Source organism: Acyrthosiphon pisum, chromosome X, assembly GCF_005508785.2.
Source record: "Acyrthosiphon pisum isolate AL4f chromosome X, pea_aphid_22Mar2018_4r6ur, whole genome shotgun sequence".
NCBI lineage: Eukaryota > Metazoa > Arthropoda > Insecta > Hemiptera > Aphididae > Acyrthosiphon > Acyrthosiphon pisum.
This window is the reverse complement of record NC_042493.1, coordinates 104,890,460-104,906,974: the sequence shown is the minus strand read 5'-3', so window position 1 is coordinate 104,906,974 and position 16,515 is coordinate 104,890,460. Positions and strand designations below refer to the sequence as shown.

General features: G+C 31.6%; 1 protein-coding gene across 1 annotated transcript; it reads right to left on the bottom strand.

The window, feature by feature from the left end:
- Window positions 1-3,422: 3,422 nt before the first annotated feature.
- LOC100163345 (staphylococcal nuclease domain-containing protein 1-like) lies at window positions 3,423-10,945 on the bottom strand. Its single transcript, XM_029491918.1, has 15 exons — window positions 10,377-10,945; window positions 9,481-9,590; window positions 8,004-8,179; window positions 7,781-7,932; window positions 6,510-6,677; window positions 6,187-6,330; window positions 5,945-6,109; window positions 5,729-5,874; window positions 5,444-5,653; window positions 5,131-5,317; window positions 4,930-5,071; window positions 4,486-4,787; window positions 4,160-4,406; window positions 3,661-4,079; window positions 3,423-3,593 (listed from the first exon to the last, which is right to left on the bottom strand). Exons 1-15 carry the CDS (start codon window positions 10,458-10,460, stop codon window positions 3,483-3,485), a joined length of 2,763 nt encoding a protein of 920 aa, XP_029347778.1. The 5' UTR covers window positions 10,461-10,945; the 3' UTR covers window positions 3,423-3,482.
- Between the last annotated feature and the right edge of the window lie 5,570 nt (window positions 10,946-16,515).

Genomic DNA, 16,515 nt, shown 5'->3' with positions numbered 1-16,515 from the left:
AGGTTATGTGCAAAACTGTTTTATTAAATAATAATGAATAAATATGATAGTCAGTTATATTTAGATATTTGTCAGTTTGTATTTTGATTGTTTTGCCACCTGTACCTGGAAAATGGAAATTGGAAAATAATATTTTAACAAAATAAAATTATGTTATTTAATATTCATTATTATTTATCAATTATCACATCAATATTCGCCCCCATATAACCCTTAAAATAGTATCACTAAATTTTCATGTGATAAGTTCTTATGTCCTATCCATTCTTATATTATCTATGCTTAGCCCCCTCAAAATATAATAGTATACCATTCTTAAAAGTGTGCACCTATAAATTATAATTTATAAAAAAATGTGTTGGGGCTAGAGCCCTCCCCCCCAAAACATTTTCCCTATTTGCGCCACTGATCATAACGACAATTAATGGATTGCCGGCGTTAGAAATTACGGGCAAAATAATATGAAATAACATTTTGTTGAATTATTATATTTTATTATACTTTCACGTATTATAATATATTTTTATTATGTATAATACATTAATTATGAAATGTTTTAAAATTGAGATTGCACTGTCACTGTGGATATATTATTATTATGCTTCATGTTTTAAGGGGCCTCGCGACGGTCATTATTTAAGGGGCAAAATTTATGTGATTTCTAATCTTGTCATAGCCGCCCGGGATCTATGTGTTAGTTGTAAATGATAATTAATGTGAGTAAAATTTAATGCAGGTATCATCTCTCGTACGCGCATGCACATGTCAAAAACTCGATAACCATATAAATTTCACTACGCGTATTTTGCAAAAACATACATTTGTCCTGACAAAATTAAAGTTAGTTAACATTGTCTGATTTTGATTTTGAAAAAATATTTGTATTCAGGAGAGAAATATCGGTAGATCGTACGAATTAATTTCGGATTTTCCGTTTTTAATACGTATTAGTTTTAATTTTAATTATGATTCGAAAAGGTTCATATTTTCAAATTTTCAATTACAGTTCACAATAATATAAAATTTATTTTTTACAAAGTGCTTCGTAGGATCCAGTGGCGCCGAACTATATTTTCAAAGGGGGGGCAAGTAAAAAATTATACAGACCACCACCTCCGTTTGCGCTTGCTTCAGTGCTACATATGTATACATTAATAGCTTATTAGGAACATAATTCATAAGTAGTTTGCTGGGGTACCCACGGACCCCCACGACCCCACCCACTGAAAAAAAGAGGGGGCGGTCGCCCCACTTGGGTTATAGGTTCGGCGCTACTGGTAGGATCTATAGACAATTTTCAGGTGAGTTCAAATTTTTTTTCAGATTCAAAATCGGACAACGATAACTAACTTTAATTTTGTCAATACTTAGGGTCTTTTCAGCTTAAATGCTGTACCTAGCTAAACATTTTCAAAGGGACAATTTGTGAATATCCAATTTCTAGAGACCGAATAGTAACTTTTGGACGTAGTTTATAACCAGAAAAAGTGTCTATAGACAAAAACATAAGAAAAAATTATAAAATTCATTGTAAAACAAATAGAGATGATCCTTCGCTTCACTCATAATCTAAAAATAAAAAAAGAGATTTAAGAATGGCTTTGTAAAAGATACCTATAAAATAGTACTATAGTCTAAAGTAGATAATTAAATTATTATATTGAAATGGATTAAAACTTCATTATGCGCTCCTTAAGTAATTTATTTCTCGATCATTAAGTATCTTATTAATTATTAACATATATTTCTGTCCCGAAAGCACAATCCATAAAATACGTGAGCCCGAATTAACCAAACAGCGTCTTCGTTTCACACCGCAGTTTAATATGTACCTGTACTGTAACACCTTAGGCTTGCACAAAGTATTTATAACAATATATAATTAATCCGAATATTTTATATGTCCTTCATATTAATTATTAGGTAGTATTTATACCTATTTTAGCGTAGTTTATTACCTTGATATAGGTATTAAATATTTTACTATATTTTTTATTATAGTGATATACTTTAATATAAATTGGTTATAATCAAGACTCGCAAAGTCTAAATCGTTTTATTTTATGGACGTTTTCTAGCAGTGGAATATGATAAAAAAAATTTCAGTTGTCGTATCAGTTTCTAGGGATGCTGTGCGACATACAATAGGGATTATTCATGTTTTTTTTACGTTTTTTCGAAAACATATGCAATATATTATTTATCGTTATAAATGTATTATACATTTTATATAGCTAATGAAATTAAGCATTCATAGTTCATATTATGTATTTGGATGTATATTCAATTTATTTCATAAATAATTTATGATTACAATCAGGTATCAGTGTAGGTATCAATAATTATTATATACAATGTCTAGGGTAACCGGTGTACGGTGGCCAAATGTATTTAAAAACTTAAAATCTTAAAATAAAATATAAAATAACATTTTTGTAGAAGCTGGAAGTTAAAATCTATTCCAATATTTCTAATCCCATTAATTTAATAACTGTTAAATCCATTATAAAAAAAAAAAAATTCTGAATATCTAATAAAAACAATAGTTACGAGAGGAACACTGAGAAAACATTATTAAAAACATTTGAAAAAATAATTTAAATAAACTACTTAAAACAATATAATATAATTATTATTATTTCTAATCGTCATCTTGTAGCCGACCACCGGCACAACCATCATCGTTTATTGTTGACAAACAACTACTGTGTATTATTATCATTTATTAAATGATAGACATTTAATAGGGTTCACTATGTCATGTCCATATAGCTGTTGTTTGATTATTTTTATTTTGTGTAAAACAATAACGTTCCAGCCTAACGTATGTCTTGTCCTATAGTCATTTTATACATTTTATTGAATGGTAAACGCTAAACCTGAACTAGTGCAACTAGAATCCTAGTTTCCAAAAAGGTAAATTAATTTAGATTTAGTTAATATAAGAATACAATTTTAATTCAAACAATTATTCAGGTAAATGTGTAGGATTTTCAAGTACTTTACTTATGTCTATAACATAATATACCTACTTAAATCTTAAATAGCTCATCAAAACTTGTACTTTTATTTTCTGAGAATGATTGCAAATATGTGTATTTCGCCTTCTACATAAATACAATTTTCATTCTTCAGCTTAGAATAATTTATATTTAACTTATACATTTGAGGCTGTACAAATTGTTTAATACCTATGTTATTTGTACAACTGTTATTTTAGTATCTATTTTATTAGAGCTCTAAGTTTTGTTTTATTTTAAGTTGAAATCTTTTTTGAACTGTATTCATTCGATTTTAGTAAAAGTAATGTATATATCTTTTGTAATTTATAGTAATTATAATTATTTATAAATATTATTAATAAAAAAATCTATAATTTGATACATGATATATAATAAGTACATAATAATATTAAAGTACATAATAATATTAATTAACAATACTTAATATAAACATGATTATGATTAAACCAGAAGGAACATTTATTTAGCAAAACCAAATTCTTTAGCGTCATCTTCTGTGATGTCACCATACTCCCACATATGTAACCGACCCTTCTTAGCCTTTTCTTGAGCCTCCATGTACTCAGTCACCTAGATAGAAAAAATATGGAATGATTTAATACACAGAAAATTGATCAATAAATATTATTTCTATTACCAATTTTTGCAAATATCTTTCACGATGTTTTTTAACTAACAAGAATCCTTCTTCGACAAACTTCTTGACGAGATCCTCTTTGTTCTCAACATCTTTGACGGTAATGTGAGTAAGATTGTTGTAAGTGTACTCTTCATTGATGCTGATTCTCTTGTTAATCAAATCCTCACGTACAATGGCAATGGAATCATCTTGATATTCAGGCAACTTGGGTAGTTTCACTAGTGCAAATCCATATTCTTTGGCATACGGTCGATCATTTTTAAAAGTCGGTGGCAAATTAGCACACTCCTGAGCAATCACGATGTCCCTGTTACCATAATCAATATACAAGACATGAATACTCGGGCCAGCAACCTTTTCTACTTTGGCGCGGTACCACTGTTGATCTTCTTTAAGTTTAGCTGCACAAATTTCTCCTAAAATTATATAGATCAAACATGAATATTATTTAACCTTTATTTAAAAATTAATAAATTACAGATATTTAAAATATTACCTTTTTTGGGACTGTAAGAACCAGAAATAGGAGGATTAGAATCAAAGTGTTTCTGCAAGTTGTCAGTAAGAATTTCTAATTTGGATCTTTCTGATATAGGTTGTACATAGACATGCAACTCAGGACTGACCTCTGATACAAGCACTTCAACATAGTTGGTTTTCTGTTCCTTTACCATACCTTCATGAACAGGTTTGTGGCTGTTATTGTTTGCCTCCACTGGTTCCTCAATATAATTCTTCCATAACTAAAATAAATCGTATAGAACAAGATTAATTAGTGTTAAAGAATAAAATATATTTCTCGTTAAGTATTGTTATTTTTACGTTTATTTTTTTATCCTTTGCATATTTTTCTGCTTGTTGCAAAAGCTTGAAGTATTCTGAATGCTCGGCTGACTTGTGTAGTGTATACAGTCCTTCTTTCACAAGCTCCACTGATAGATTTACATTTTCTAAAAACAGCCATCCAATCATGTTTCCCCTATTATTACAGGATACAACAGAAATTTCTACATCACGGTGCATTATCTTTTCTTTCGTAAACGCTAATGTTTTTTGATTGTGTACTTCAGCTGCTAAGGATGCTTCACCTTGGATTGCTCCTTCATCAAACGGGCGTGTAACACCTAAAAATTTAAGTTTTAATTAAATAACACAAATCAAAATCATATTAGTCTTAATTCAAATAAATATGAGGAATTAATCCACATGAATTATAGATAATATTAGTTCAATCAAACTTAAATAAAATGTTTACTAATTACTAACCTGCCAAAAGGAAGTTAATAAATGAATTCTCTTTTCGAACGTGAAGACGCATTTTACAACCGCTCACAACGTATTCAACCACAGCTTCAAGCATCGGAAAACGTTGGAGACTAGGCAAAAGTGCCTTGGCACGAGCAGACTCCTAAACATACAAATAATTATTACATTTATTTCTCCTCGAACAAAATTAATTTTATTTACCGCAGCACTAGTACAATCAGTGATATGTGGTTTAAGGGGAGAGGATTTTGAGTAAAGCCCTTTGTGAGATTGTTTTGCGATTTCTTCTGCCTTCTTCAATTTATAAAGGCACTGGGATGTTTCTTCCTCCCGTGGGTTGTTCATAACAGTTGCCAAACCTTCTTTTACTAATTCTTCACCAAGGTTTCTGAGTAATACAATAAACAAGCATATTAAATAATAATAATACTACAAAATTAAATTATCCGTTAACTATACTTTACAATACTTTAATTATTATTTAATTATTAAAAAAAAATAAAAAGAACCTTACATTCCATCAATTATAATTGTAGCACAAATTTTTTCTTCAAATTTATTAATTTTGGATTGTACGAAATCTACAGAAGCATTTACTTTCTTTCCAATACAACGTGTCCTCAAGAACTCACGTGCTTCATAAGCCCAAGGGATTTCGTGAAAATGTTTACCAAAATTCCGTGAGGCTTGTGTAGCTGGTGGCTGACCGTTGCCATTTGATTCACTGAAGAAAACAAATCAAAAATTGTTCAAATTTGTGTTGTGTATGTAGATAACTATAAAATGTAGAAATAAATACCCTCTTAGTACTTCAACTCCTAGCCTGGCCGGTATGATGTTAGAAAAGTATATTTTTTGGAGTTTTTTACTGTGGGAAGACTTAACTAACAGACCTTCTTCTCTTATAATTTCAATTACGGTTCCAACTATTTCTCTTTCAGCAATCTAAGCCAAAAGAACATTCTCAACTAAACAATAATTCTAAAACACCAACTCGTTAGCTAACTAATAATACCTCTTGTCCCGTGTTTGTGTGATATTTCCAATACCTCAATTTATTTTCCTTGGCTTGTCTCTCAGCTGCCCAGAGCTTTTCAGCACTTTCGTGTAAGTAATTCATACCAAATTTTGGACAAATAGCGAAACCTTGCTTAACCAATTCAAAAGCAATATCACCAGCCTTTAAAAAATACAAAAATTACAATCCTATTAAATAATTATTACACAAAAGACTACAAAAATGATTTTAAAATGTACTGGATGATGGATAGTCCCATAGAAAGATTGAGTTTTCCTATTAGAAAGCACTCCTTCCAAAGTAACCTCGACGTCCTTTTGCAGTAAACGAACTTCAACAAAGAACTTTGCTTCATCTCCCAATTCTACACCTTCTGGTGGACACTATATAAAATTTATTAGGATTTATATTAGATATAAGTAAATAACCAATTCAACAATTTGTCACATAATATAATATAAATAATAAAATATTGTGTAATTTAGAGAAATAATTAGGTATACACTAAACACTATAGTGCTGTATGTATTGCCAAGTATTTTATGAATGAAAAAAACCTTACCCTGACTCCCGAAAGGTAAAGAAGGATCATGTTTCTTTCAGGCAACAACAACAGCTTCATCGTGTTTCCGTCAAGAACAGATTCAACCACAGCCTTAATACGTGTTTTAGAATTTTTCTTAAAAAATGATTCAACGTCATCAATGGAATTATTTTTCTTTGCAGTGTTCTAGATCAGAGGAAAATATTTTAATAATTTGAAAACACATGCTTTATTAAAACAGTAGGTACCTACTACAATAAATTATTATAGTATATTTTGTTAAACATAGGTATCATCAAATCATAATACAACAACACATGGGCAGATCGGGGAGAAATTTCAGCTTAGGAAATTACAAAAGTACCAACCTACTTAATTTTACCAAATATTGAATTTTAGCGGAAATATATTATTGTTATATTAACATAACCACAATACATTTTACACATTATTTTTTGAAGATCTGACCATTTGAACAGTTTATGTAGACACATTTACAAGCCTTAGTTTATGTATTTGTCCTAAGTACCTATGTAACATAATAAAAGAGACTATAGTCGGGGATATAAAAACTGGCTGCTGATTTCTGCGCCCCTCGTGGTATTTTTTTAATTAGGAATATCTACTACTATAAGCGCTAACAAAAAACAGATAGATGATGGCTGTAGTCTGTCTGCGACCCAAAATAACTGGTTGTCACCGACTATGTTTCTTAAGAGGATGTTACACAGATACTTGTTGTCTTCATCTTACAAATTTACGCTCAGCAGATCACCTTTAGCTTTGTTAATTTAAATTTTAGAGTGAATCGATCTATCATGAAAATTTATGGTAAGAACATTATCTGTATGCATTTTTTAATTTACACTATATTATATACGCATAACTTGCTAAGCAATTGAACTATCATCAACATAGATAATGTTCTTACCAACAAGTTTCATGGTAGATCCAGCTTATAGATTCCAATTTTTAAGCTAACAGAGCTAAACATAATCTGCTGAGCGTACATTGTCTATGTTACATTTGTAAGACGGAGAAAAGAAATGGCTGTGTAAGGTCCTCTTTACTTGAACAGAGTATATATATTTCTATAGAAGAAAAATAATTTTAAATTCATCATAATTTTATGACATAAAATTGTTTTTTGAAGAAACGGCCCACCGCTAAAACTCCCAAATTCCTGATGGTCCAGCGATGAAATAATTTTCATATTATATTGTAATGGTGAGCACATTTAAAAATGTTTTTTTGATATTTACTTGTACAGCAATTTAAGAACATGATACCTTAGCATTGGGATTCCATCTTCCTACCATAGCTGCTTTAGCCTTGTTCTGAAGGACAACTAGGTTTTGATAATCAGGAGTTTGGTTATTTAACTTCACAGTTTTAATAGTTACTAGACCATTTTCAACAAGCTCGTTTACAATATTGTTTTCTAAAAGCATAAAATATTGGTTTAATTATTCATTATACATAATATTCATATTAAAAACAAAATTTTCTCACCCAATGATGGGTAAAAGATGTCACCATAGTATCGAGTTATTTTTCCAACACCACATATTTGACCAGCAGTTTTCAAAAATACCTTTTTTCCAATAAGCTTTTTACGAAGGAACTCACGAGCTTCCCATGAAAATGGCTCATCATCAGTACCATTGGTTTCTGTATCATATTTTGCTCTAAAAATTATAATACAAAATATAATATATATCTCAAGTTTATTCCTTTGTATATTGACACAATATTTTATTTTATATATTGAAAACACCTTACAATTATTAGTAACAAGACACAAAGTACATGAAAGTTTAGATTTTTAAAAATCTAATAATTACATTACTGAATTTTTTTTATTGCGATCATATCATTTTTGAACTTTAGTTATAAGGAACAACGCATATTGACAACAAGCAAGACAACAAGTAACATACCTATATTATAATGAATAGGTGTTTTTTAGGCTTTTTAAGTGTTCATCAGCAATTACATCAGGAAGTTTCAGAATTTTTGTATAAAAATAGTTAAATAATAGATGATAGGATCTAACAAAAATATATTAATACATTGTAGATGATCAAAAAAATAAGTATATTCATCAAGTTAGTATTAATTCATGAGATGTTTATAACATGTTTATAATTGATTTACAAAAACCATTAACTGTAAAAGAATATCCATTCAGTTGGTTAAAAAAATATATTTATAATAATTGTAATGTTGTTTTAGTCCAAATATTAAATATAAATTCAAATATACAGAATACTTCAGCTTAGGTATGTTACGTATGTACATCGTAGCACATGTTCCTAGTAGTATTGACAATATAATTAATAAGGCAATTAATACAAAATAGCATGCTGAGGTCATTACAAGAGCGTAGTGAACACAGTATTAAACAATTAAACTATAAAAGTGTTGTCACACGTCTCTTCTCGGGAAAGTCTCAATATTCGTACGGAAGGAAGCGAGTTGACCAGAATACCAAGTACAAGACCCTAACTCTATCTCGTGACTAAATTTAGCCACTACTATGACCGCCCACTCCAAAGAACACGATCATACATATAGAAGCCCATGACAAGAGCTCATCAGACGGTTACAGTATGGGTTAGCAAACGATTAGACGGTTAGGGATACTCGAGACACTCGGAGATAGGTTGTAACACAACTCACTGTCTTAGATATCATTTTAGAGTCGTAACACCGCTCACTTCACCACCTCAGCTTATATACATTGTAATTTTGTACTTAAAATATTGTTGAAATGAACACACAACATAACCAAATACCATCAAGTATTCTTTTATGCGTTGATGCATAAATCAACGTCAGTTGAGGCTTCACAGGTATAGAAAAATACGCAAAGTACTAATTTTAGATAATAATTATTAGGTACTTAAAAATAACCAAACGATTTTGGGTTAAGTGGAATATAGTTAGTTTAAAATTCTATAAAATATAACTATAATCAAATACTCACGCATGACGGCCAAATTTGGGAGCAATGACGCTGTTTAAAACAATTGTTTTTGTTTTTGGATAACCATTATACACTTCTTCGCGGATAGTGATACAATCACCAGAGTTCACCTGTACAGATTAAAATTATGAATTATAAATAGATATAAATTAGTACCTAATAAAAATTAAAAATATTTTTAAAATGTAGGTAACAATACTCTGATTTAAAAGAGAACATACCAGTTTTGAGTACTATTTTCCCCTTTCACCAGTTAAGTGTCTACCACAATGTGAGATATGTCCACTACCGGACCAAACTGATGCCCGGTATGTTTTTTAAAATAGAATGTTGTTTATGGACCGTTTTTACAATGCCCAGCTAAGTGTCGGTTTAGACAAACCGGCCGCTTTCTATCGGTAATACAAAAGATATTCTGCCAATAAGGGTTATCAGACATTTAACAGGCCATTGTAAGATCGGCCCTAAATGTATTAAGAATTCATATCATTCATCAAGAGTTAACGCAGTTGGGCACTATTCATAACAGTTTTAATAAATACATTTTTAACAAAACTAATATAAAATACTTGATTTCAAACATCGATATAAAACTGGCTATTCTAACTGTATGTCACCCATTGAAATAAAACTTAATAGGTTAATGTTTGTAGTAAGTACCCTTTAAGTGCTCAGTGCCTTACTACTGTAATAAATCAAACATGTAGGGGAAAACCTCCATGAATATTTTATGTTAAATAAAACAGAATGGGTAGGTACCCCGCAATTATATCTCATAAGACCAGCTAACCCAATTATCAGAACTAAAGTCACAGACGAATCGGCTGACCGAGAGCGGTCCGCGACACGGGTAAGTATGACACAAGACGACGCGTCTTGGTGTCGCGACGACGTACCTGATGGACGATTCCCTGGACGACAGATTCCTTTGCGGAGGACATGACATCGGCTGGCTTTTTCGTCATCGTGGCTAGGCTCATGGCTGCGATAGACAATAATATTAATATTGTTGAGTGAAGATGGTTCGCAAAAGGACGGCGACCAGGATTCCGGTGCGTTACAGGTGTGTGCGCTGTCACGTGATTCGACAACGGCGGCGGCGAAACAGTGCGAAAACGAGCGATCCGTCGGGACGGTGTCTTAGCGGCGCCGACAGCTCGCGAGCGCGTTGTCGACGGCGGCGATTAGGAAACGATAATAATATTCCGATGGTCTGTATAATATTACGGAGAGTTGGCGTTGTCGCACTGGTCGACGGCGGCGGCGGATGGACACGACAATCGGTTTACAATTAAACGGCTGATATTAATCGACCGGCGATCAGTGTAGGCGATCGGTATACGATACCGCGACGTTCGGCGTGTGCGGAGAACAATACGACCGGACGTGCTGGCGGGATCGACGAAAACTGTAAGAAAACACGCGAAACGGACCTGTTGGTCGGCAGCGGCGTCAACGTTGTAGCAAAATATACTGTAAATGGTTGTATTTGGTTGTGGTCACGGAATGCGTTAATGGGCGGGGTACTGGCAGGGCAAGCCGACTCACGCTTGCGTACGTAACCACGGTCAGGGCTGGTCACTTTTCTAAGACGTGTCCAAGGGTGCCAACGTTATTTTAAACGGATATACAGCGGCTGGGCGAGCCGACTTACACTCGCTCGCGCATATAATAATAATAATAATAATATTATGGTCTGTGTAAAATATGGAGGTTGGCGTTGTCGTGCGGTCGACGACAGCGGCGGAAATACACGACAATTGGTTTGTCTTAAAAGGGAGTGATATTAATATTTACCTTTCGCGACGATCAGTAGCGGCTTTCGACGTGTGCGGAAAACAATACGACCGGACGTGCTGGCGGGATCGACGAAAACGGTTGGCAAACACGCGAGACGGACCTGTAGATCGGCAGCGGCGTCAACGTGGTAGTCTCGGAATGCCGTAGTGGGCGCCGGGCGGGATACTGACCATGTAAGCCGACTCACACTCGCTCGCGAACGGTCGGCATTCGTCGGTGTTGTGATGCCGTTGACAATAATAATAATAATAATAATAATAATATGGTCTGTGTAAATATGGGGGTTGGCGTTGTCATGCGGTCGACGACAGCGGCGGATTTACAGGACAATCGGTTTTTATTAAACGGGAGCAGAGGCGGTTTGAATATACGGTTTTTGGTGCACTGCACTACCGATATTAGGGTGGTGGGTGGGTGGTCTTGGTTGAGCATGTGCTGACCGCATTGTTTAATTGTAATGTTCAATAAAGTAATGAAGTAGGTACCTAATAAATGACATTTGATAAATGATAATAGTAGCTGAAACTGTTGAAAGCGTAGAGTTAAAAATTTAAGTTATGAATCATTGCTATTACATATAAAAAGTGTAAACAACTCAACTGAAGAAAGTTAGGTATATGAAAAAATTTATAAAAAATATTTATTTATAATTTCTATGATGAAGGAAAGGTGTGGGAGGGGGGGGGGTGGTGGTGGTGGATGTCTATATATTGTCTTGCACCACAAAGTATAATACATTTAAACCGCTTCTGAACGGGGGTGATATTTATTTACCTTTCGCGACGATCAGTAGCGGCGTTCGACGTGGACGGAAAACAATACGTCCAGCCGTCCGAAGTTATGGCGGGATGAGGGTAAAATATCGGAAACGGTACAAAAAAAAAAACGAAAACAAACAAGTCACAATATTATTAATATGGTTACCAGCCGATTCTGAGAGTAATATTTCAAATGCCATGCGATATCACTTGTGGCATAGCCCGTCGGCCATTACATCTTTAATCGTGATAGTATACCTACGAATGCTGCGGTTTGTCCGTCGGGAACACTTTTTTATCGTTACCAAACTGGTTGGAACTGGTAGGTTGTACTAAAATATTATCATATTATGAGTTTTCTTTATTTTATTCTTTATCTAGGTATCTAAGATTTTGTATACTATACAATTTTAAGTTTTTAATTATTATTATTGGTGTTCATTACTTAAATAGTAAATAATACCAATGTGTTTGAATGAATTTTGAAGTTCACTAATTGTATTTTTTTATTAATTTATTTTAGTATTAATTAATAAATATGGATAGTTAACCACCACATAGGTTTATTGTACGTTATTTACAAAATATATACTATAGAAGTGTACAACACCAATAATACCTGGTCCATGGAAACATTGTCAAGAAATGTCAATATATTTAACAATATCTCAAATTTTTAGAGGAATAGTCCTTAATAGCTGATAGGCCACCAAATTGTATATCTATTTACTATTTATAATGGTCTCATTATTGGTAGTTATAATACACACATATTTTGTAACAAAACATTTATTTATTATATCAATTTTCGTTTTTGTAAATATATATTTTCACAATAATTTCAAATGAAACTTAAAAATTGTTATAGGTATACTTGTAATTTTACAATAATAAAATATTTAGTAGTGTACATTAATGAGTCCCAACATACCAACTAGATTTCCTACTAGAAAAGTTTTTGAAATTTGAAGATGACATCATTTTTATTGCTCCAAATTGTGACGACAAACAAAAAAAAAAGGCAAAGTAAGTAACCTATCTCTTGGACGCATAACAAAAATTTGAATAATATTGAATCAGTTCGTCATATATTTGAATTACATAGGTACTTTTTAAACGAGTCGCACTGTAATAACAATATAATGGCAAAGTTTGAAATAGTAAGTCAGTTTGAGCGGATATGTCAATTTCCAGTGTATTAATCAGGCCGTCAGCAGCCTGCTGTTGTGTACTCTGTTGCTGACCTGGGCAGTGCGTGTGTGAGACAATTACATTCTGTTTTTTCTATTCAATATTATTAATCTCGAATAGGTTATTTCGAATGCCAGGCTGTTGTCCTCGCCGGAACGGTATCGATAGGTATGTAGTAGTGTACACAATCGCTGTGCACATTAATATTGTACTGTATAGTATAAAAATTAAAACAAACACTCAAAACACGCAACCCGCGTTAAGGTCTCCAGCGGTAGCGGTCGTGGTAGCGGTCGCGGTAAATTACGAAATTCGCCGACGAGACTTGATTGACGAGCAGTGAAGAAGAAAGATGATTACACTATAACCGCAGTAACCACAACAACTAAAATCGTATTAAAATATGTTTAACGAAAAATGTTATTGTTCAACATCCATCCAGAGTTTGTAAGACAGTAAAAAATTAAACAAGTAATTCATGTTTAATGAATACGTAATATTATTATAGGTACAGTAATAAAAAATAGCTAAGCAACAGACGATTGTGGCAGTTTAGTTGCCTATCCTCCTGGCCGTGAAGGTACAATCTCTCACTACAAGAGGTAGCCGAACGCGAGCCAACAACTTCTTCAATTTATACACTGGATAATAAATTTAATTTTTAAGCTTTAAAAAAAAACGGGTAAGTGGATGTCACTTTGATGTGCAGTGGGTTACAAGTGGTTCACTATTTAATCGATGGTATTAAATTTGAATTCAATGATATAATATCATTGTATACGAATAACGATTTTGAGCGGAGAGGTTTGTCAGTGTAGATATTTTATATTATGTTTATATTGTTATTTTTTATTATTTATTGTTAATACGGTAGCCAGTAAGTTTAATTAATATTATAAATTTATAAAAAAAATAACTAAAATCGTTATTCTTTGTTATTTAATATGTAATTTGAACTTAAAATAAATATTTAAAAAAACAGTCTATGTATATTTTTATTTTTTTTTGTTACATAATAACCTATTTACGTAGAACCTTGTTTTAAATTTTCAATCCATAGCTATAAAGGTTGAACATTTTATAAATTATTAGTTACCAAATAATTTTAAAATATAAAATTTGATAAATGTTGTTCCCATGTACTTTTATTATTTTTCAACTACTATTGTAACAATAGGTATATCAGAAGCCTTGTATTAATATTTCAAGCTTGTTGACCACCGAATAAAATTTTATTTACATTTTTACAACAAAATTTCAATTCAATCTCGCATGGTATACCGTTTGATGCACATTCGTGCACATTCTTATAAACTTTATTCATTTTTTCCTTCTTATACCAACAACCAAACGTGACGTTTTCGGTACCTATGGATATGGAAATGATAACCAAGTACACGAAAACATTTTAATACGAACTATAATGGAAACTCACAAAATTTTTCCAAACTCTCGATTTGCTTTTAGAGTTTCATTCCACTGACCACCAAGTTCATAGATTGAGAAACAAAATATCATTTTTAGCGGCAGTGATCACTATAATATCTGGTTTAACTCTAAAAAAAATGACCGAAGATACATAGGTACAATTTTAACTGAATGTTTATATTAGAATTTTTTATAGACGGTAAATGTTCAAATATTTTGACTTGTTCTGTGAGCTGCTTACGGACGGGCATATTCAGTTTCCAATTTTTTTAGTTTTTTGTCAATGGATAAAAATACAATTGTATTCTTTGGTTCAAAAAGCTTTAAAATTAAATACAAGGCTCCTTATATATTGTTACAATGACAGTTGAAAAATATTATTAATTCATTGTCACAATTTTTTTTATAAGCATTAAAAGTTCAAATTTTGACAAATGGCGTAAAATCAATATAATGTGCAAATTATTTTGAGTTAAAAATTTTGTTTTTAAATCGAAGGTTTTAAAATGTGATACAAGATTTCTTATATATTTTTCTACCTTTATCAAAAAAAAAAATCACGAACTAAGATGGAAAATGAAATTAACTTATCTCAGTTAAAAAAAAGTTAATTATTCGAAGGTAAAATATTTTTAAGTCATAAACTGGCATAGTATTTTGTTACACACAAACATTTACCAAGACATTTAACACTGTGTAAAAAATTAGATTATTAAAATATATAATTCGAAAATAAATGACCAAAATCGAAAAAGAGTCGACGAATCAGTATTGTCTAGTTGATTACAAATGACTCGAAAATTAAATTAAATTAACTGCACAAAAATGATAATTAACTATAAAAAGTTGAGTTACAACAATAAAAATTTTAACTGATTAGGTTAATAAGTTAAAAACCTAACCTTTGCCTATTCTTATAATAGGTATTATAGTTACCTATATTAGTTATATTGCACATTCATACAGTGGTTGAATACTATTATATTATAATCATTTTATTTTCCAGTTCTTAGTTCTCAATGTACTGTGCGTCTGTGCAGACTGCAAAGTAGGTACCCATAGGTACAATTATAGACTGTCGTAGGCCTTATTTTTATTTTTGAGTACATATACGGCCGGTATACGTAAAACGTTAGATTTTATTGTATACAAATACAATTATCAAAATGTTCAGTATATTTAAATTAAAAAGATCAAGTAGTGCTAAGAACGAAGATGATCCAAAAAAATATGGTTTATATTAAATGTTGGTTTGACTTGTAGTAACTAAAGTTACAACGTGAGCTTGAAATTATCTTGAATAAATCATACCTAGTATAGTATACTGTATTCAATATGATAATAAAGATAACAATCAAATACGTACTAATACAAATCTCTAATATAATGTTCACGAAGAACTAATAAAGACTCTACCTAGTTTTGGCATAAAAACAACTAGTTTAAATTGGTTTAGAAATTATCTAAAAGATAGGCAACAAATAGTTAAAATAAACAAAACATTAGGTCAAAAAAGGAAAATCATGTGGGGAGTTCCACAAGGTAGTGTTCTTGGTCCTTTATTTTTCATTTTATATATTAATTGTATATGTAATATAAATATAGATGGTAAAATTGTAACATATGCGGATGACACTTGTCTACTCTTTACAGATAGCTCGTGGCTTTCTGTACAACTTAAAGCAATATCTGAGCTCAAAAAAGTAGTAAATCTTTTTAACTCAAAGAAATTATCTTTGATATAAAAAAAACCTATTTTATGACATTCAGTATTTACATTCGGTTATTCCTTTTCAGGACTAACAGTACATTGTGTAAAATATCGCTGATGTAATGATGATATGTGTAAAAAAAATTT

What these genes read in the sequence shown, in the direction of transcription:
- LOC100163345 (XM_029491918.1), bottom strand. Translation starts at nt 10,460, where the DNA reads ATGAGCCTAGCCACGATGACGAAAAAGCCAGCCGATGTCATGTCCTCC. An exon ending in CTGATTGTACTAGTGCTGCG is followed by an intron (nt 5,072 to 5,130) that starts GTAAATAAAATT and finishes TTGTATGTTTAG; the next exon opens with GAGTCTGCTCGTGCCAAGGC. An exon ending in AAAGATATTTGCAAAAATTG is followed by an intron (nt 3,594 to 3,660) that starts GTAATAGAAATA and finishes TTTTCTATCTAG; the next exon opens with GTGACTGAGTACATGGAGGC.